The sequence below is a fragment of the Notolepis coatsorum genome, assembly GCF_963971535.1.
Source record: "Notolepis coatsorum genome assembly, chromosome: 17".
Taxonomy (NCBI): domain Eukaryota; kingdom Metazoa; phylum Chordata; class Actinopteri; order Aulopiformes; family Paralepididae; genus Notolepis; species Notolepis coatsorum.
Genome location: NC_140181.1, coordinates 66,538,538 through 66,561,511, shown reverse-complemented (window position 1 = coordinate 66,561,511; position 22,974 = coordinate 66,538,538). Strand labels below are relative to the sequence as shown.

Below are 22,974 nucleotides of genomic sequence, written 5' to 3'. Positions count from 1 at the left end.
ATCATGCACGGTTTGGACCTAAAGCCAAGCAGTGCTGCCCGCCGTGCAGCTTCAGTGGGCCGGGAAATGCCCGGGCCGGCGCTCGTTAGTGGCCATGAGCGTCGGTCAGGCTGGCAGGGTACTGTTTGTCCAGGACACCATCTCCGGGCGGCGTGATATTACTACCACCCAAATCACGCATGCCTGCCAGACCACTGCGGGCTCTCCGGAGTGGGAGGCATCAACGTGATACCCGGCCTGGCGAAGGCGAGGTCGGGGAAGCCCGCACTGTTTGCCTCAAGAGGTCTCAAGCCCCCCTGCTGACAACCCTTGTAGTTGACATACGTAAGACCAGGCTCAACCAAACACAGACGCAGAACATGTGGCGTTGGAGCCGCTTGACAGCACAACATTCTCATGGACAGACCCAGTCTCAGCCATCAACTGGGTGTCAGCCCCTGTCCCCATGAGAAGCGAACGTGGGGCCGCTTGCGCTTAATTGAAGACACGTGGCCTGCAGCCAAAGGAAACAAATCAGAGCCCCTTTTCCACTGGTGTTGGGGGAGGGAGTGACCGGAGAGCGGGCTGCACACAGCCGGACGGCGACGTTTTTTTAGGGCGTGCTCATCCAATGCAGCCGATCCCTCGGCCGCCAAGGCTGTTGTGGACACCTGTTGACGTTGAGCCCAGGGTACCTCAGGCGGGGGAAACATGGCCGCTGGTCGAGGGCCTCGCCACAGCCGCTGGCAAGGCCGTGCTCTCACCTCTGGCTGCGCAGCGTGAGGCGGTGTGGGGCCTAGGTCAAATACCGCCCGCGCTCCAGCGGAAGACCAAAGTTCCTCTGCAGAGAGGGGAGCCCTGAGGAGGGAAAATTCTTTTGAACTTCTCACCCCCTCAAAGGGAGACTAATCCAACCAAAATGTCTGTAAACAAGCGTTGACAGCATCCTAGCCCTCCCTGCGGTTATAGCTTGCGGCTAGGTCAAAGCTAATAATGTCAAAACCTCGCACGATGTTTCGACGTCGGCTGGCCCTCATGGCCCCGCCACCAGACACGATTTTTGACAGAAAAAAACAGCAATTCAAACAAAGTTACTAATCGCTGCTAATTCTATACCGTGGCGGTATAGGCTTAACAGCCCACCAGCCACCCGCCGGGCCGACTCACCTCATGGCGTCGGCCGGGCGGGGCACTGTTTCAACATGCCAGAGGCAAAGGACTGATGCCACCTGCTTCATAAACACGGAGCACCAGTGGTGGTTGCAACCAGCAACCTCCACTGTGGTGTGCACCCATGAAGGGGTTAATGAATAAATGAACTAAAACACCACCAATACACTGTAAAATGGGCTAGCCCATACACACAACGTTAAGGGGATGCAGACCAGAGAACACCAGTCCCGCATACCATTCATAATATTCACAAAAAGCACACCAGCCCTAGGCCTCAGCCCATTCACCCATGAAAAATGTAAACAAGCCCCCGTCAATACTCCCAACAATAGACACCGATTGACCGTCAGCATGAATGGTTAAGAGGAGGGAAGACCTTTTTCTAAAAAGACAGCCCTCAGCGGGGAATCAAAACAGAAACAGTAACCCAGCATCATAGCATAACGTTAGCCGCCCGCTCCAGGATAACCGGGAAAACAACAACGTTTACCAAGATATCCTGCCCCTTGCGCCAATACACAACTCGGTTGTCTCCCGGGACAACTCGAGCAGCATTACTAACGCCAGCATTGTTATGCCTAGTGGCGCAGATCCTACCTGGGCGCGAGTTAGCCCGATAGCTAAACATCGTGCGACATCCCTCGATCTGCTGTCAAAAGACAAGGAAACCCCAGGACAGGCCCGACGCGCCATTGGAACATGCTGAGAAGATTCCAGGGGCTGGAAAAATCTCCGGCGAAACCCAACATTGTTCAATTTCTCTCTTCATTTCATCAACAGCTAGTTACATGGGATGCCCTGCACGTCCATGATGGAAAACGAAAAAAGATGAAGGGTGAGTGTGACCACGCCTGGTGCCTTATAGGGGTACACCGGGGCAGGGCCGGATCAAGTGCATGGGTGTTTTGTTTTGTTAATGAAGTACAGTAGGTACTGGAGATGAGGTATATCTCAACGGCGAAGAGCGAGACGCGATGGCCAGTATGAGTGTATAACATAGAATTTCCTCCCTCTGATGTATGTTTTAAACCAGCTTAGCACACAACCGACAAGGTTTTCAAGACGATCGATTAGAATATTGTGATCGATTGTATCAAATGCTGCACTGAAATAGCAGGATAAGGATGGAGATCTTATTCTCGTCAGAGTTTAGCCTGAGGTCACTTATTATTTTGGTGAGGGCAGTTTCAGTGCTATATTTTCTGAATCCCGACTGAAATTCTTCTAAGATGTTGTTTTCTTCAAGAAAGGAATTAATTTGAACTGAAACTATCTTTTCAAGTACTTTACTAATGAATGGTAGGCCCCACAACACACGTTAATGTCCCCATGGGCCGGACAGGTCTTCTTTAAACAAGTCAAGAAGAAACATCACAATAACAAACAACAACCAAACAAAAAACACCATGAAATTCAAAATAAAATGTAAAATAAATAAATGCAACACTCCCAGACATACCCCATGCGAAGGTAAGGAAACACTCACTAAAAACCTAGCAATAGGAAAAAAGCATCACAGGCGATTCTGAAATTAATCTAAAGCCCCTGCTAAGTAAACCCCATGGCTTTTAAACAAATGGCAATAGCTAAAGCTGTCATAATTTTGATGATCAGATTATCCGAGTATAGAGTTATAGAGTAATGGCAGAATCGGAAACTTGCACATAGATTACTTTCATAACTGATATCTCACCATATCTCATATTTCTTATCTCGAGTTATGATATTGGGAAGGAAAGGGCATCTAGTAGACCTTGCGGTGCTGTATATAAGGGCTGTAGTATTCCATCACACCTCACTCTCTGAGTCCTACAACAGAAGACACTGACCATCATGAAGTGGCTTGTTGTCTTGTGTGCCCTGGTGGCTCTCTCTGAATGTCTCCACAGGTAAGTTATAATCTGTTGACTAAGGACCTCTGCTGAAAACTGGGTTGACATTATTTATAACCAATCTGAAGAGATCATTGGGTCTCATTCCCGAACGGATTTACGACCAAAAATGTCCTCTTAGGCAGATTTCTGCCCATTTAAGACATATTAGGGCTGGTAGCGCGATTCCCCAAATTTTCCTGAGATCAGATTTGAGCGTGGCTGAGAGCAGATTTAAGAGTGCTGAGGAGCACACTTATGATTGACTAATTGAAAATTGTATTAACTTGACAGACTGTGTTCTCATAGTGATTCCTTCATGTCAACCCTACAGGCCTCCTTGGAATTAATTACTTAATCATAATTTAAATAAATATGACAAAAAAGAGATTACGCGGATGTCAGAAAAATAAATAATATGGATTCATCTGATCACAGGGCAGCTGGATTAACCATATCTGAACCAGCTATTTTGGACAAATGTATAATTACTTTAATTACTCAGATATTCAAACACAATTATGCAATTATTGTGAAATGATTGAAAATAATAATTATTTAATGCCTTCTTCTGTGGAATTTGTATTTCTTATTTGTTACATATCTGTTTTATTGATTAATTATACTTTTGAAAGAATGCAGGATAGCCAACATGCAATATATCCCATGATTGGTACAATGGGACAAACATTTGTTTGATATAGCTATAACTTGCATTCCTTCAAATATATCATTAAAAAACAAATATTGAAATACACTATGTAGCCTACTACACCAACACTGCAAATGACAGTGGATAAATAAATAAGTAAGAACTAAAGCTAATCGCGTGGAAATAGACTGCATTAATATTCCATAAGTCTTGTGTGCGCCAGTATAGACTATGTGTCTAATGAATGAACAGTAGGCTTATATTATTCTAATTACTTGTTTCATTAGGATTTAGTATACTATATATATGCTCTGCCCTATACGTACAGTAAGTACAGTACACATATTAAGGCCGCCAGAGTCGGGCAGCGGACTGGTGGACTGTACGCGATACAGGCTACTACTCGTGACCACCTGCCACAGCCGCGCACCCCCCCCCCCCCCCCCCCCCCCACACACACACACACACGCTTGCAGTACTGTATAGTCTATGTGCGTAATGAATGAACGCAGTAGGCTTATATTATTCTAATGACTTGTTTTATTAGGAGATCGCAGATACTGCGCTGCATAGTACCAACGCACTTGCAGTTCCGCGTTCGGGTTCCGCCATCTGATTGGCCACTGACGTTTCTCTCTGCGACAATCGCGTTACGCCTATTTCTGCCTCTAACAGCCTGCTTCAGGATCACATAGCTGCCGCCTCGCAGGTTCTCATTCAACTACTGTCCAAGTTGCTGTATAACAGCAGCGTGATTATGTTAGCGTAGTAATATCTATACTTTTCAAGAAAACAAATGCTGTATTTTGTCGGTGGAGAACAAAAAGACACGTAGCCTTTGCTTTCAAATCCTGTCTGGGAGAAGCTGTTTTCCTTAAAGCAGTGTTTTCTCTCTCTCTTAATGGTGTTGTGTGTAATGCTGTTGCCCGTTTCGAGCTTCCTCGAAGTGTTTCTGGCTTGCGGTGGCTATTCTGAAATTAGGCAATACGATTATGTGAGCATGTGCTATCAAGAAAATAATAAGTTATTACTTCAACCCTAAATCCGTGGATCTTTAAAGACGAAACACAAGTCAGTTAACTCCGCTGGCACGATTCATATCCAAAATATATCCATTATGCACGATCAATTCCGTGATGGTGAAGATGATGACAACATATAGGCCTGTTTTACCCTCTATCTTGCTGGTAAAAGACTACACGCAACAGGGACCCTTACGTCACGGCTCACGATTTATGTTCATTGGTTGTTCAACATCACTGAATTGTTATTTTACCCATGAGAGGTATACGGTCTAATGCTTCCTTTAGTTGCCCGTGGCACGGGACTCATCCCGCTGTAGCTGCTGTTCTATTAGAAAATATTGAAATGACAAGTTCACAAGAGAGAAAAGCAAGATAGAGGGTAAAACAGGCCTATATGTTGTCATCATCTTCACCATCACGGAATTGATTGTGCATAATGGATATCTTTTGGATATTATGAATCGTGCCAGCGGAGTTAACTGACTTGTGTTTCGTCTTTAAAGATCCACGGATTTAGGGTTGAAGTAATAACTTTCATATATTTTCTTGATAGCACATGCTCACATAATCGTATTGCCTAATTTCAGAATAGCCACCGCAAGCCAGAAACACTTCGAGGAAGCTCGAAACGGGCAACAGCATTACACACAACACCATTAAGAGAGAGAGAAAACAGCTTAACAGCGCGCAGTACTGTATATGAATGAATGAATGAAATATAATATATATAGCCTACGGCGGGCGTAATGAATGAACGCAGTATGGCTTATTATTCCATAATTAAGCCTATATAGGCTATACTGTTCATTCGTAGGGCCGTAGGCGCACACAAGACTTGTTATGGAATATTAATGCAGTCTATTTCCAGTGCACCGATTAGCTTTAGTTCTTATTTATTTATCCACTGTCATTTCAGTGTTGGTGTATAGGCTATATAGTGTATTTCAATATAAGTTTAATTGATTAATGATATATTCTAAGGAATGCAGGTTTATATCTATATCAACCCCCTCCAATGTACAGTAAATGACCAAGTATGGTTTTGTCAATATTCCAATCATCCAATGTACAGTTTTGCTTGTACAGTGTAAGTCTATCCCCCACTCACCCCTCCATACCCAACCTCCTCCAACAGTTTCTACGTCAAATGTACTCTCTTTTCTGGACTCTTTTTGTATCACAAACAGTACTGTATTTGCAAATCTGGTATGTCATAAATGTATAGATGTAGCAGTACTGTCTATCTGTGTCGTGTGTGTGTCATATATGTTATGATGAATTGAAAATGGGGGACCCTGACCCTAAACAAGACGAAATTCTTTCTCTGGTCTGCATCCCCTTATGTAATTGAGCTGTACTGTACTGTACCCATTCTGCAATCTGTTAATAAAGTTTTCAATCAATCAATCAATCAATCAAACAAAGGTCTGTCCCATTGTATACCAATCAATGGGATACATTGCATGTTGACCTGCATTCTTTCAAATGTATATAATTAATCATTAAAACAGATGTGTAACAAATAAGAAATACAAATTCCACAGAAGGCATTAAATTATTATTATTTTCAATCATTTCACAATAATTGCATAATTGTGTTTGAATATCTGAGTAATTAAAGTAATTATACATTTGTCCAAAATAGCTGGTTCAGATATGGTTAAGCAGCTGCCCTGTGATCAGATGAATCCATATTATTTATTTTTCCGACATCAAATGCGTAATTTCTTATCGTACAAATATTGTCATATTTATTTTAATTATGATTAAGTAATTAATTCCAAGGAGGCCTGTAGCGTTGACGTGAAGGAATCACTATGAGAACACAGTCTGTCAAGTTATAATGACATTTTAAATTAGTCAATCAATCATGAGATTTGATCGTGGCTGAGAGCAGATTTAAGAGTGCTCCTCAGCACGAGCAATCTGCTCTCAGCCACGATCAAATCTGATCTCAGGAAAATTTGGGGACTCCCACTCCCAGCCCTAATATGTCTTAAATGGGCCGAAATCTGGCTAAGACGAAATTTTTTGTCGTAACTTCGTTCGGGAATGAGACCCATTGTTTTGTATGCAAATGACCTAGACGGGAACGCTCACGTTCATGTTTCAGAATGGTGACATTCCTCATCGCCGGCATCTCAGCTGTGATCGTTTGAGTCACTTAAGACATCTTCCCCATGCATGCGTTGGGGACTCAGAGTGAACTTGTAGTCGATTCTGTCTCAGACGGTTCCAAGATAAGTCTTCCAAGAGAAGTCTTTGGGAAATATTCGGGAATGAGACCCATTGTTTTTTTGTTTATCTATAAAAACCCTTCATGGGAGACTACCATTGTACATAACAATAGCTGGACTGGAACTTTGGACCCAATCTAATCGAACTCACTCAATGAATGAATGAACGAATGAATGAGTTAACTAGCAGACTCTTGGCATTTAATCATCAGTTACACCCCCTTGAGTAAAGTGTTACAGAGAAATAATTGAATCACTAAAGTACATACTTATTCCATGAAAAATTTGTCCTCACACAGTCCTCATTTCAAATAATCACAATTTTAGTTTATTCATTGTTCTGATGTATTCTGCATTGTGTGCAGGGTCCCTCTAATTAAGGGGAAGACTGCTAGGGAGAGTCTGGAGGAGAAGGGTCTGTGGGAGGAGTACAGGAAGCAGTACCCACACAGGGCCACAGCCAAGTTCTACGAGCAAGGAACCGAGTCCATGACCAATGATGCTGACGTAAGTCCTCACCAGAACTGGTTTTGGTTATTTTGATTGTGTAGAACATTTACCTTTAAGTTGATGGAGGTGTTCTGGGTTGTTGACTTGTATTATGTTGGTGACACTGACTGAACCAGGTTATACTGTCAGTCAGGGACGTGCACAGGACTTTAGAGGGGCAGGTGCTCAAAGGCTGAAAAGGGCACTACACTTGTGTGTATATGTTAACCGAGCACGCATAGCGGGGGGTTTTGGTGATCGAATATTGAATATTGAACTATAATAATCAGTGCAGGAGCTCACTTATCCTTGAAAGACACTTTTATCACTGACTTAAAAGGCCCATACATCTCCATAAATGTTCAGGGGGGAGGGAATAAGTGCTTACCCTACAGACCCCAAGAAGTGCTGTATATTCTGTATTGTTTAATATAAATGCATTTTTTATTCCAATCCCGATTTGTATTTGAGATGCCCAAATCCCATCGGACTTGACTTCTTCGTGTCCCTCAATGAGTGTAATACCAGCATTCAACTGTATGCGCCACAGCGGTTTCTATCATCATCATCATCACCACCCACGCTATGCATAAAATATATAGGTCCGCGGAGAGGCACGCTGAGGAGGCCGTGCAAACTGCAATGGAATATGGGGCATCTCTCTCTCTTTACCTAATATTTTTATTCTATCCTGACATTTTTCAGTTGGAAGGGCAGTCTATATGCGTAACAGTAAAAAAATTAAATTAAAAAAATTAAATTTCAAAAAGGGCACTTTTTTGATGAGGCTCAAAAAGGCAGGTGTTCAAGCACCCCTTGGCCTCTATGTGTGCACGTGCCTGCTGTCAGTGTACAACATGTGTCTTCTTGATGTCATGATGTCTGAGTCCCTCATACGATAGCTTCCTCTCCAAACTGTGCAATGTAAAATACGGTAAAAACTAGGGATGTCCGATATTATCGGCCTATATTATCGGCCGATATTGACATTAAAATGTAATATCGGAAATTATCCATATCGGTTTAAAAAAAATAATAATAATATATATATATATATTTTTTTTTACATTTATTTAACCTTTATTTACCCAGGCAAGAACAAATTCTTATTTTATTTATTGTGAAAAGTATGCATAATGTTGTGTTAATTCCACAACAAGACATATGTAATGTTAATTACCTGAAATTATTCAGTTTTTTTGTGGGGGAGGACCCTGCATATATCGGTATCGGTTGATATCGAAATTAAGAGTTGGACAATATCAGTATATCGGATATCGGTAAAAAAGCCAATATCGAACATCCACCGTATTCATCACAAATAACTCCATATGGCACAAACAACTATTCTAACAGAACAATCTCCAACTGAGAAGGTTTAGCGTTACGTTGTTTCCACAGTCGGGATAGTTCTATGCACTGACCAGAGATGTGGTCAAGTGTTTAATTACAGCAATATACACGGGCGACAGTGGCTTGAGAGGTAGAGCAGTCGTCTGGCAATCCGGAGGCGTCTGGCAGCGTGTCGATGTGTCCTTGAGCAAGACACTTAACCCCTAATTACTCCCGACGAGCAGGTTGGCACCTTGCATGGTTGCCTCCGCCGTCAGTGTGTGAATGTGTGAGTGAATGGGTAAAATATGAGTAACAAATTGTGAGGCGCTTTGGATAAAAGCGCTATATAAAAAAGCAGCCATTTACCTTGTATGTTTATCACCACTCACTTTATCAATTCTGATTGTGAGGTGGAATCAAAATGTTTGAATTTTCCCCAAGATTGTAATGTTAACTTTTTAGCAAGTTCAAGCTACTGTAGCGACAAAAACGTCTTTCAAAATAAAAGGAGACATGTGTCTTTCAGCTTTTTTTGGATGATAATATAATTTGTTGTTTTTCTTAAAGCAATATCATTAGTAGGTGAATTTCAATATTTCCAAGCCATTGTAAAAATTGTCAAAAGTCATTATTATGATTATGATTGACTATACATGTGAATTATCTTTATACATATTGCCATTTATGTCTAGAATATGATGTGAATATAATACATCATGATGCTGATGAATATGCCACTGTGGGATTATACGTCCATATTTTGAAACAATGTCAGCTGAAATATATGACGTTGGTCAAATTAACAACATAGAAAGGGTTGTGTCTCTGTAACATCTTCTTGTTCCACCACAGATGGCCTACTATGGTGTGATCTCCATTGGCAACCCTCCCCAGTCCTTCAGCGTCGTCTTTGACACCGGCTCCTCCAACCTATGGATCCCTTCTGTCTACTGCAGAAGCCCGGCCTGCCGTGAGTTTGAACCCAGAATGCTGTTTCTTCCCTGTATGTCCAGTGGTTCCAAATACATTTTTGCTCATTATATTCTACCAACTGTTGGACAGTTGTTATTTCCCCCAGTGAATTTCAATCTATAAGATGAATATCTTTATTCTAGTTAATTCTTAAATTGTCTCTCTGTTTTGCAGAGAACCACAGGAAATTCAACCCACAAAAGTCCTCCAGCTTCAAGTTGGGCAGTGAGTCACTCTCCATCTCGTATGGCACTGGCAGCATGACTGGATATCTGGGCGTTGACACCGTTGAGGTAATGTCACCAAACCTGGATGACCATAGTGGGTTCCCAACAGAGTACATAGCTACAAGAGATAGAAAAAGATACTATATTAGTACAAACAAACTTTTGGTCAAGGGAGAGACAGCCAATGGCTTTCCCACTGAGAAGGAGGTGTTGGGGGTCCGGCGGTGGTAGTGTGTACACTGTAAGAAAAAAAGCTGCAAGAAAACGGTAAATGTCTGGCATCAATGGTTTCCAAATACTTACTGTCAAATTACAGTAAAATCAAATCCATTTACAGATTACAACCTTTATTTAATGGTTAATATTTTGATAAAAGGTAATTTACTGTATTTGTATGGCATTTACACTTAAAGTAGAAAAACAAAAGTAATCTGTAAAATAATACAGTGAATTTCCCGTTATTTTTTACAGTGTAGGTGTAGGGGCTGTACTCCCTAAAACCTGGCATTAGGTAGTCTACGTGGTTTATGCCCCCTTAACGAGTTAGCAGAGTTATAATGCTAAGCAGGAAAGTGTTGCATCAAGTTCAGGGCCATATAATTCTTAATTTTTAATATATAAAAAAATATAAAAATGCAGGAAGAGCACTAGAGCATAACCTCAATATATCTGTAAAAGATTACAACTATTTCCGAATTTTAACCACTTATCTTCCCGTTTGTTTGATAGTAAATCCCTTTTTATGACAAAAAAACCACAGAAATCTGCATTTATTTCATATTTATACACGTTTTCAACCCCATATTACAGCGTGGAAAAACATGCACCAACATGGGCGGCGGGTGTATAAGGCTGGGGCAGGCTGTGCCTTCCCAGACCAGTCGACACATTATTTTTATTTATTAAAAAAAAAAAAAAAAAAAAAAAAAAAAGGGGGTTTTTAGCCTTTATTTTTTTCCCCTGTGTACCTGTGTGTGTGTGGGGGGGCTGGGGTCCGTCAATGGATAGGTGTGGTGACACTTAACATTCCAGACGGCCTGAATACACTGAAGACTGGCAGGAGCCCCCACCCACCCCCACCCACCCCCACCCACCCCCACTTCAAAACATGGTTAAAAAAGAACTTGTCAACAACATCCCTGCAGAACTCTAACACCATATGCTTGCCTGTACCTAATATGTAGAATTATTGTTTGTTTGTACATTGTCTGTACATGTCTGATGTAAATATTTAGCATTTATATATAAATAATATTGGGCATACTGCAGAATTAGGCAGCCTGTCTGTGTGTGTGTGTGTGTGTGGGGGGGGGGGGGGGGGGGGGTGTCGGAGGTGTCAATGGGTAGGTGTGGTGACACAGTTGACATTCCAGACCGCATCCAGTACTGTCTGTACCAATCACATCGCACGCACCCGTTTGTATAAACATTATACAAACATTATAAACATAATTTAGTTGCTGCTGATGCATAATGAATGAATGGTGAGTTGTTTAAAATGACAACATACATGTGTTAATTATTTGATTTGATTGATCCGAGAGACCGAGAGAGATTGCTCCAGAGCATCTCAGAGCATTACATTTTCAACTCGACCTATTAACGTGAACTGCGAACCACAAGGCACCAGCGCCAGCGGCCGCCACTGTTGAAATGTATATAATATATATGCGCAGGCTGCTGGCTAGTGTGTGTCTTGTGCTGCAGCCGGCTCGCTGGCCGAGGTGTCAACGACGAAGGTGTCAATCTGTGGCAGCGTTTAACATTCCAGGTATACAGGCAGTAACCAATCACGCATAGGCTCAGGTTAAATAATGTGGCCAATCACATCATTCACATGATCATCCTGAATCTGATCCCGCAGGCAGAGTAAAGCAAACATCTGTGTTCTGAATTTCAGCCCGCCGATCGCTTTGTAGAGAAGCGAGGAGGCATAACTAGCGATCACCTGAGGCTGTATGTTGTTTTATCTTGGCAAACAAGGGCTTGCTCTAAGAGGACATGATGAGAGTCCGAGTTCATCAAATCGTGGAAACTTTTTAGAGCTACTGTATGTACATTGTTTTCAAAGCATGATGAGATCTAAATTACGAAAAACTTTCACTTCATTGCAACTTGTGATTCAATTCTCACCAAGACGAAACGTCGCATTTATCTGCATTAAGGTAAGACAATGGTTCATATATTATTGGATGCCTTCATTTGAACACTTAATTTGCACTATATATAAATGAGTGGGGCTCGCTGTAGTATAGCCTAGTAGTGTGTGTGTATATGAAATCAGAACCTGGACAGTTTGCGTGAAACCAAAAATAAAAGGTCAAATTTTTCTCGCGCGGCGCGCAAGGGGGCGTTCCCAATACAGGCTACCTAGACCATAAGCCCATCCGCCGCCTATGTGCACCAAGTCCGTGTGAAAAATAATCTGTCTTTATATTTACAAAATGACTAATTCGGTCAGAAATAGCGTAACTAATAACGTTAGTAAGCACTGCTTATTGCTTATTATATCCTCGGGGTACAGTAAACATTTCTCCTGGTACATTCTGAAGACCACACCGCTGGCTGCTGAGAACCAGCCCTCTTCCGCACATAGTGAGATCAGAGCAGCGCGAGGGGCCGGCACCTCGGCACAGATCAGCCGCTGTGACACAGGAGAGGAAGGAGGAGGAGAGAGTCCCTCCAATCATTGCTCACTATCTTGGGGAGGTGTACTGTAGCAGAGGTGATTCCCAAGCCAAGGGATCGAGCTGGTTGTGCTTTGCTTTTTAGTGGTTGGATGGGTTGGCATTGTAAAGGCTTGAGGAACCGTCACAGCTGCTGGGAAGATACTTTTTTATTTGAGACTTTTTGTAGGAACCAGTCTGACATTCCATATTTCCTACCTGGTTTCATCTCCAAGGCTGAAGCCCATGATACTCTTGTCTTCCTATAGGAATGCTTTGAGAGACAATAGGAGGGGGGAGAGGGGCACAAAACACAGTAACCAATCACACACACACACACACACACAAAATATCACAAAAGCCTGCAACTCCTCCCCAATTAGTCCAATTACATAGTCCAGCTGCCTCTCAGAGCAGAAATTAAGGTTCAATGTACAAAGTTACTTGCTTGCTTGTGGTTGTCCATCGAAGTCCAATGATGACGTCCACTTCTAACGACAAGTCCTTTGATGGCTGTATAGTCTTATCCTTGTCAACCTGCGACAGTAACCAAAACATGCAAGAGGAGAATTCATACTTTGCCATACTTTAATTTTCACAATTCGCTTTATGCTTGTTTTTCTTTTAAAATAAACTGTGAACTTTAAGTGAATTGTGAGTGACAGGTGCTTCATGTGTCCAGGTGGGTGGAATCTCTGTGGCCAACCAGGTGTTTGGACTTAGCCAGACCGAGGCTCCCTTCATGGCTGGCATGAAGGCTGATGGTATCCTGGGATTGGCCTACCAGTCCCTTGCCTCTGACAATGTTGTGCCTGTCTTTGACAACATGGTCAGTCAGAAGCTGGTGACTCAGAATCTCTTCTCTGTCTACCTGAGCAGGTAATACAATTGTATGAGAGGGCAGATTAGTAATTTCTTTCAGTCATATTAAATTCACGTACATCTGTCTTTATTCTTCTTCAGAGACGCAGCGCAGGGCAGCGAGGTGATCTTTGGTGGCTATGATAGCGATCACTACACTGGTCCACTCACCTGGATCCCTCTGTCCTCAGAGACCTACTATCAGATCACCATGGACAGGTAATTAACACTTTCAAAACAAATCCAATTCAACAGTCATGTTAACAACATAATTGAAACCATTCCAACATGCAACTTTTGCATCTCATGTCAGTGGCAGTTTTGAAACGTGACCATGTTCTGAATTCTGCTGTTCTTCATTACAGTGTTACTATCAACGGTCAGACTGTGGCCTGCTCTGGTGGTTGCCAAGCCATCATTGATACTGGTACCTCCCTTATTGCTGGCCCAAAAAGTGACATCAGCAACATAAACTCCCATGTTGGTGCCACTACTGACCAGTATGGAGAGGTAAGTCAGACCACGTCATTTATGTTATTATTATATGTTGTGTCTATAACTTGATATTTGGGTGTCTTGGTGATTGCTGTTGTTAGTATTGTTATGTTTGTAGTTGTCTGTGGTTTAGATTATCTGATTATTGTCTGATTATTGTCACATATGCACAGGATACATTTCCGAAAGGACAGTAAACCAATAACCCAATCAGTGCAGTTTTCATTTTAAAGAAATGAAAGAAATCGGTACAGGTAACAACAGTTAGACACCTCCTCAGAGATAAATTATGTTGAAAGAACTGCTTAGCAAAACAAAATATATATAATATAACTAAATAATAAATATACATAATGTGACCCAGTCTGGTGATGATGCCTACAAGTCGCCAGGGTGAAATGACAGAGAGACACAATACAATTTTTTTTTTTATATATATATAACTACAGTTCGAGAGTTGAAGAACATATTTAGTATAACAGCGAACAGATATAATAACTCTAATTGTAAGAATTTTGTGTTTAAAAAAGGCTGTTTTGAAACAGTTTGTGCTCTCCACAGAGGAGAGGTGGGGGCTGGGTTTTTTTTTGCATCTGAATAGAACTGCGCGTTGGGAGGTACGCCCACGCTGTGTGTTTATTCAGATTCACTGAGCCAGGTAAAGGCATTCACACAGAGAGAGTCATTAACGTTAACGATGGACGCACAGAGATTGTCAGTATACGTGGCCTGGCGCGCTCAGGTTTGACAAGGTCCCCGGTCGAGGAGCGCAAAATCCATGGACTGAGGAGAGCTCTGTACTCGATCCCCTGCGCGGTATTCCAGCCTGCTGAAGCAGACCGAGACAGAGAGCTCTCATAGCAGCGGGGAAGCAGTCTCTCTCTCTCCCTCTCTCTCGCCCACTACTGCATCAGCTAACGCTAGTCAACAGCCAGCAGACCGAGACAGAGAGCTCTCATAGCAGCGGGGAAGCAGTCTCTCTCTCCCTCTCTCTCGCCCACTACTGCATCAGCTAACGCTAGTCAACAGCCAGCAGACCGAGACAGAGAGCTCTCATAGCAGCGGGGAAGCAGTCTCTCTCTCCCTCTCTCTCGCCCACTACTACATCAGCTAACGCTAGTCAACAGCCAGCAGACCGAGACAGAGAGCTCTCATAGCAGCGGGGAAGCAGTCTCTCTCTCCCTCTCTCTCGCCCACTACTGCTGCATCAGCTAGCGCTAGCCAACAGCTCTTGACGCTAGCCAACCCAGTCAGACAGTAACACAACAATGGGCGAGAGAGATACAGCTTCCCAGCTCCCTGCCACCAGTGCAAAGGAAGGATTCAGTAGAAAGCTGCGTTCTGGCTGCGTTATTCCTTCGCCTAGCTAACCGGCACATCCGCTTCCATTCATTGTGCTATGCTAGGCTAACGTGCTACAGCCCAATACATCACATGCAACATTTAACTTAGCTGAAGTATTTTAAAATAATTGAAGCCATTCTCCCTGTGTTTGTGTGCGCGCGCATGTGTCCCATATCTTTGGAAAGACCAGATGATCAGAGGAGTTTGATAGTGAGGATTGCCAGATAATGTTGATATTTAAACATTAAAAAAATTATACAAAATAAATGTATACATACCTGTACATATCCCTTACCTACTCTTACTAGTTACACTGCTGGCCAGTATGACCACGAACAAGCTATTGTTTTTATACTTTACTGTATCACTGTACATATTGATACTACAACTCTGTACATACATCTGATTAGCACTACACCCAGTAGTACTCATTTATATATTTGATTATAGTTATAGTTAGATGTTGGAAAAGCTTGAAATGGCACCTTGAAAATGCATGAAAATTGCTTGAACTATGATTATAGTTATCTACTGTACAATGTCATGTTATCTGCTGTATAATGTCATGTAGACTTTTCACAGTCATTACTGTGACAGCACTTAATTATGTTAATGCTATTCAGGTGAGGGTAGTTGTCCACCCCCCCCCCCCCCCCCCCCCCCCCCCCAAACTAGCTAAAGTGTGAAAATCTTTGAGAGGCATTTTCTCCCCTTGAGTGTTCTAGACAACAGACTGCTTCACAAGATTTAAATGAATATATGATATTCAAAACATTCTCAGATTTTAAAGTATGACACATCATTTGAAAGCTTACATTTTGTACTTTCACAATCTGGAAAAATCTGTAAAATGAAAATGGAGACATGTCGGCACAAAGGCTGCATTGGTCACAATTATATAATATACATATATATTTTTTCTTTTACATATTCTATTACAGATAAATCAAATATACTCTTATAAAGGAAGAACACTCTTTACTTGACTCTTGACTTGACTTGATAATGCAAAGCTGCACAAATTAGATAAAAATGGAACAGCTCCTGTTTCCTAAGTGGGCAGGACTTGTACACAGGGCTATCGTTAACACTGAGACTGCAGGACAAGTATGTAGCAAACTTGTTCTGCACTGGACCTACAGGTAAGAAAAACCTCAGTTTAGTGTCAAAATATTTAGAACACCTTCAACTTGTAACATATGGATATGGTCCAATATTTACCTCAGTTTCTAGGGTAAAGAAAAGAATAGCCACATTAGGCCAAAACCTGTACCTCTCGTTGGAGTGAATGTAGCCTCTGACGGCTCTAGTCTCCACCTAGATGGAGGCAGTAAGCCTGTCAATGCCACACTTTATGTAGCTCACGTAACACATTACAGGAAGTGAGAACGACTTGGTTAGTCTCCCTTTGAAAGTCTCTGGGTGAATTATCACCGAAGTCACATCTGTGATCCAGCTAGTAAACCTGGTTGAAAAAGTTGCGTTTGTGGTGTCATGTGCACCTTCGTTTTACTGGACACACTCGTTCTCCTTTACTTATCTATTCCACAAGTCTGGCTTTGAAAAAAAGTGCCCCCTGGTGGTATAGATAAGAGGAACAAGCGTGTCTCAGAAAATGTCTGTGTGTGACAATGCATTTATAGCGCTTTTCCAGACATTCCAGACAAGCGATTTACAATGTAAAGCGGACATTGCCATAAACAGGCACCCGGCCCACAAAACATACACAATGGCTGAAAGTCTTGGGGAGACAAGGTTTGATATCAGCCAATTAAGGGAAGGGATTAGGTGGCCTTGATGTGTTTTTATGGTGTATTGGGTAGTAGTAAATTGTGAAATATTGAGACATTTAGGTAGTACTGAATTGCGAAGGTATTGAGACGTTTAGGTAGTATTGAATTGTGAAAGCGCGCTTAATTCACTCACATGATTGTGAAATATCATTACTACTATAACCACACAATTTTGCCTAATATGTGACATTCATTCCACAGTCCACAGTCAACTGCGGGGGCATTGGGAGCATGCCTGAGATCACTTTCACTATCAGTGGACACGCCTTCACCCTCCCTGCCTCTGCTTATGTCTTGAAGGTCAGTTGCACACACACATGGACACAAATGAGAACACACACATACACTAGGGTGACCAAACGTCCTCTTTTGCCCAGACCTGTCCTCTCTGAAGCACTTTGTGATTTTATCTGTGAAATGTGCTATACAAATAAAGTTTACTTACTCTTTTCACGTCTTGTCCGGGGCGTCCGGGTTTTTTATAAATTCATGAAAATGTCCGGGTTTCAAAGACCTGCGGTGCATAAAAAGACGCTCGCCTGACATATCGTCATGTAACTTGAGAACCGAGGCACGGAATTGCTCGAGTGAGGTGGCATTCGAACGGTAACAAATAGATCTTTCGACGGGTATATTATATGTTCGGCGTAAAATGCAGCCCGAGCCACTAGACGCTTGCAAAGTGCCGTGACCATGAAGGCCAGACGCGGTACCCCACCTGTTAAAACGCACATGGACACAGATTTAATTTTAATTTTTTTTAAAGCTGTGCAAGGTGAGAGTTCGTCTGAAAAGTTGACAGAATTCTTTGTTAGACCCAATAAAACAGAGGATGCTGTAAATGCGTTTGCATTTCATACTGTGAAACATCACAACAGCTACAGATGCATGGATTGGAAAAAAAACATTTCCAGACTCTGACACTGCCAAAATGTTTAGTAGCCTTATATTTGGTTCATGGTGCCTCCAAATGTTTTTGGTTTGATTTATGTAATAAACATAGGTAATAAATATGTTCACTAATGGAAAGTTAAGCAAGTGTACAAATCCAAAACTGCATAGTGTACTTTTAAAATAATTAGATTTGTATCTTTGTGAGGTTACTGTTTTATTATTTACATTGAAAAGATACAGAGATAATTTGTTAAAGCTGGATTTTCTACAGAAGAGGTATTATTTAGAACTTTAGAATTTTTTTTGTTATTTCTTGTTGTCCTTAAGACTTGAAAAGTGAGCTATTATTTTGTTTACAGGTTGATTATTAAGTTATTCTTGTGCCATTGAGATTTGTCAGAGAGATCATTTTAGGGATAATAAAGCATGTTGATTGTTGAGTAACTTCGGTTTGGTGTGTCTTTGGTTATAGAGAGATAATAAAATACTATAAATAATAATTTTCTATCCATACAGAGGAGGCATACTTTAACACTAGCACAGCCATGCAGAAAATGCCACTAATTCCCGCCAGGAACGGGTCAGATGACCCGACAGCTTATATGAGAAATATGAGAAAAATAAACAGTGTAAACTATATAATTACCTCTGAATATAAAAATATGAGGTTTACCACAATGAAAAAAAAAGAAAAAAAAATAATATATATATATAATTTTTTTTATTTTTATTTTTTGGATGGAAAAGCCACACATTGACGGGCAAAGAGCCACGGGTTGGCCACCCCTGCGCTAGACGCTCGCAAAGTGCTGTGACATTCGTCTGTTCCAATGGCCCATATGTGGAATAACGCTCTAATTACATTTTCCTTTTTTTTTAACCACTTTTTTCTCCTCTTTTTCTATTTTTCTCTCATCCCAATTCCATTGTGCCAATTCTTCCCTCCCCTGTCTTGAACGTTGCTCGCATATGCCCCCCACTGGCCGGTTGTAGGGAGGATAGAAGCCTTGCATCACGTGTCCCCTCCGGTACACGAGGAGGCAGCCTGTCACATCTTTTCACCTGCCAGCGCGGACTCTCATTGGCGAGGTGTAACGTGTGGGAGGCTCACACTACCCCCGCCATTTCCTGTCTCTGCTGTGCAGGCATCCCCAACCGACCTGTAGGAGTCGCTGTCCACAACGTCCAGATTACCACCCATCGACTTCCACCCTCTAACTCTGCCAATTGAATTTGTATGACGGCTGGCCCAAGCCGGACGCAACGCCGACAGCCAGAGTCGAACCCGGTGTCTCTTGCGTTGGTGACAAGCTCAATGTCCGCTGCGCCACCCAGCCACCACCTAATTACATTTTCCTGAAGTCATTTTGAAATTTCAGAAACCGTGCCAGATAAAACGGGTACTTTTAGGAAAAGTCATTGAGTGACAGAGCTGGAGCTCGACCGAGTGACGAGGATACATTTATTGAAAATGCCTAGGGGTCATTTGACCCCTTGTCGGCTGTGCTAGTGTTAAATATAGTATAACAATAAAGCATATTTGAGTAAACTTTGAGTACCATTATGTATCTCGAGGCTGGGGCCAGCATGTCCTCTTTTTTGGAAATCAAAATATGGTCACCCTAAGTTAACATACACACGCACGTACAGTCTCACACAACCAACACATTTCACAGGATTGGGTATCATAATAGTATTCTTGTTTGTTACCATGGCTCATCAGAACACATAATACTAAGCTCTTTGGGAGTGGAGTAAATGTAATCCTTTTTCTCTCTGTAGAGCGCATATGGCTGCAGGACTGGCTTTGGTCAGGAATACTCTAACCTCTGGATCCTTGGTGATGTCTTCATCAGGGAGTACTACACCATCTTTAACGTTGGTGGCAAATACATTGGTCTGGTCAAGGCTGTGTAATCACACACAAAGTATAACCTTTATCCTTGTGTTTTTAAGTAGGGGCCTTTGTGTTTTAGTGTGTGGTTGTAAATATTGGTGCAAAATGGAGAACATGTTGGCTGCCTTTGAATTAAATAGATTGTAGCAACAAAACGTACTGTGTCCTGTGTCTTTGTGATGTTGTGAGACTGACTGTCCACATTCAGTTACTGTTGTCACGTTCAGGCAAACATGACTGGGGAAATGTAATAAAAGTGATCAAATAGATTTTCAAGAATATGCACACTGATTGATTGATTGATTTTTATTGTGGAGTAAAAGACAGCATCCAAGGGATAAAAAACATGACAAAGTGCAAGCACTTATTTCCATCATGGTCCCTGATTTTGGACATGGACAGACATCAACATAAAACATAGAGCATCATAATAAAACATAGAACATCCCCATATAACATTAACCTGTATTAAACTCCTACACACACATACTAACAAGAGACTAGACAGATAAGCCCTACCCTCTCTTTCCTAGACGTGGCTACTCTACCATTACACTGCTAGCCATTTCTTTGTGGCACATCTAAAGCTTCCTTCCTCTTCTATGCTTTTTAGGGCCACTGGAAGCTTGTTCCACTCCAATGCTGCAGAATATAGTATTCGTAAAAGTATTTGTGCCCATTACTGTGTTGAATTTAATGAAGCATAAAAGCTGTACTGCTCCTTCTAGTAGAATATGTATGATTGTCATGGAAGCGATTGAAGTTATTGGAAAATGTGACCAGCACTGATCATAGTGTCTTGTTAACAAAATGCAGCCCCACATTTTAATTCAATCTCCCACACCAGCGTCTCATGCTGATTCTAAATGTCCTCACTGAGAGGGTCCAGCAGGTCTTTGTCAATGGGCAGATGTCCAACATGTCTATTTCTAACACTGGCTCCCCCCAAGGTTGCGTGTTGTCTCCCCTCTTATTTATTATGTATACGGAACGCTGCAGATCTATTCACGACCACAGGCATCTGGTTACATTTTCAGGTGACACCGTCCTTGTATCCCGACTGCAGCGCTCCGAGACTGACCATGGACCTCTACTGAAACTGAAGTTCAACTTAAATACAGAGTCCATTGTTAAAAAAGGTCAGCAGAGGATCTACGTGTTGAGAAAGCTGAACTCTTTTAATGTTAGTGAGAAGATCCTGAGCACTTTTTATGGTTCTTTTATTGAAAGCCTCTTAACATTTTCTTTTATCTGTTGGTTCAGTGGTCTATCTATTAACTCAATCTGCGCTATCCACGTATATATACGTGTTTGCTTGCCAACCGTTGAACGGCAATCACGCTATTTGGTCTGTTTTCCTTTTTTTTTTTTTTTTTTTTTTTTTTTTAATATTGTATTCAGTGTCACGGACCTCTATGTTACCGTTAAAAGGCATACTGAGACCCCTAGAGTGCAGTACCGGCCAGATCCTGCTAGGTGGCAGTATCGCCCACCCTTTGAAACCCTGTTCCAGACTGTGTGTCACATCTAATCTCGTCCGGGCGGAGAATTTTGGTCCAGGCAAGTCTAGCGGTTCACCCGATCACATTGGCGTCCATGGCCCCTCGATGCATGTGTTGTGCCAGATTATGTTGGGGACCCGATGGACTCAATACTGGAAATCGCGATCAGACAATTGCAATATTCTTTTTGGAATTACCCCGATCAAAGGTAAGGGCTATCTGAAGTCAATTCCACCTTGATCCTACAATGATTTCATATCGATCCAGTCGATCAACATAGTATTCAAAACGAATGCCGTTGATGATGATCAGAGCATCAAAAAACATATCGCTCCATAGAGCTGTTTTCAGGAATTAGCCAGGATCACTCTACTATACAATATTCACGACGGGATAACACGCGAACGTATACATGAAAACATTTATTCTTTTTCACATGTTGAATGAGGGATAGTTACTGTCAAATGAGCCATAGTATTGTCTCCATATCTATAATATAGAATATAGATATAGCCCTGCAAACACTGCAACGCACAGTGAAAATGCCTATATAAAGCGTGGCACATTTACTACAGGATGAAGATAATAGCTGGCAGAGAAAGAGTTAAAGATAAGAACAGCCTACAGAATATCGTTAGAGTGTGCTCCAAAATAATTGGAGTCATTGAAGACCTATGTTCTCTCTGGACGGACCAGGTGGTCAAGAAGGGGACGAGCATCAGTAATCAACCTCTCCATGCTCTGTCTCAGCGGTTTTCACTGTTGCCTTCTGCCCACCGTTATGACGTTCCTTTGAGTAGGACCAACCGTTACACAAAATCTTTTGTCCCCTCGGCTATCAGATTTATAACCTCAGAGAGTAATCACTTTAAGTAACCTATACACCTAGTTGTCTATTTTTACTTTTACTTTTACTGGACTGTGTATAGCATGGAATGTTGTTGTTGCTGTGTTGTCATTGAGATAGTTTTGTTACTCGTGCAAAGCTACAATATGAATTGCCCCATGTGGGATCAATAAAGTTGTCTGAATCTGAAAAACAGCAGTCAAAGTGTATATTGTTTCAGCACTATATTTGTTTCTTAAGCCCAGAGCCCTGTTTTCTGAAAATCCGCCTAAAATACATACCTAAGTAAATGGAATATTGTCAGAAATATTGTGTCTATTACTATAGGCTTGCTTAAATTGTGATGAAACATATGAATTATGATTTTTCTTTGCATCTTTGACAGTGAATAACACCATGCTAAAAATGACCAGACATGACAAACTGCCACTGATCTCGTTCAGTACCTTCTTGAGATCATGTGTACAAAAAGTCTAAGGGAATGAATAAAGGGAAGATGATTAAACAGAAGGTTTTGTAGATACAGTACTGAATTCTCCCATCCAGACCAATGCAATTTGAAATTTTATTATAGAATAATATAGAATAGCAGGCTTATAAATTACCTTATTATAGCCAATTCGCACATTTATGGATTGTGCCAAATCTTATATTTCAAATGCCCGAGTTCAATTTGGATTTAGTGTCACCAGGCGTGCATACGAACAGATAATGA

At 41.8% G+C, this 22,974-nt stretch overlaps 1 protein-coding gene across 1 annotated transcript; it reads left to right on the top strand.

Moving 5' to 3' along the window:
- Positions 1-2,985: 2,985 nt before the first annotated feature.
- Positions 2,986-19,930, top strand: LOC311244065 (pepsin A-like; the record flags this gene model as incomplete). Its single annotated transcript, XM_084333475.1, has 9 exons — positions 2,986-3,041; positions 7,303-7,444; positions 9,614-9,731; positions 9,908-10,026; positions 13,309-13,505; positions 13,590-13,706; positions 13,853-13,997; positions 17,321-17,419; positions 19,796-19,930. The coding sequence occupies 9 exons, from the start codon at positions 2,986-2,988 to the stop codon at positions 19,928-19,930; spliced, it is 1,128 nt and encodes a 375-aa protein (XP_084189601.1).
- Between the last annotated feature and the right edge of the window lie 3,044 nt (positions 19,931-22,974).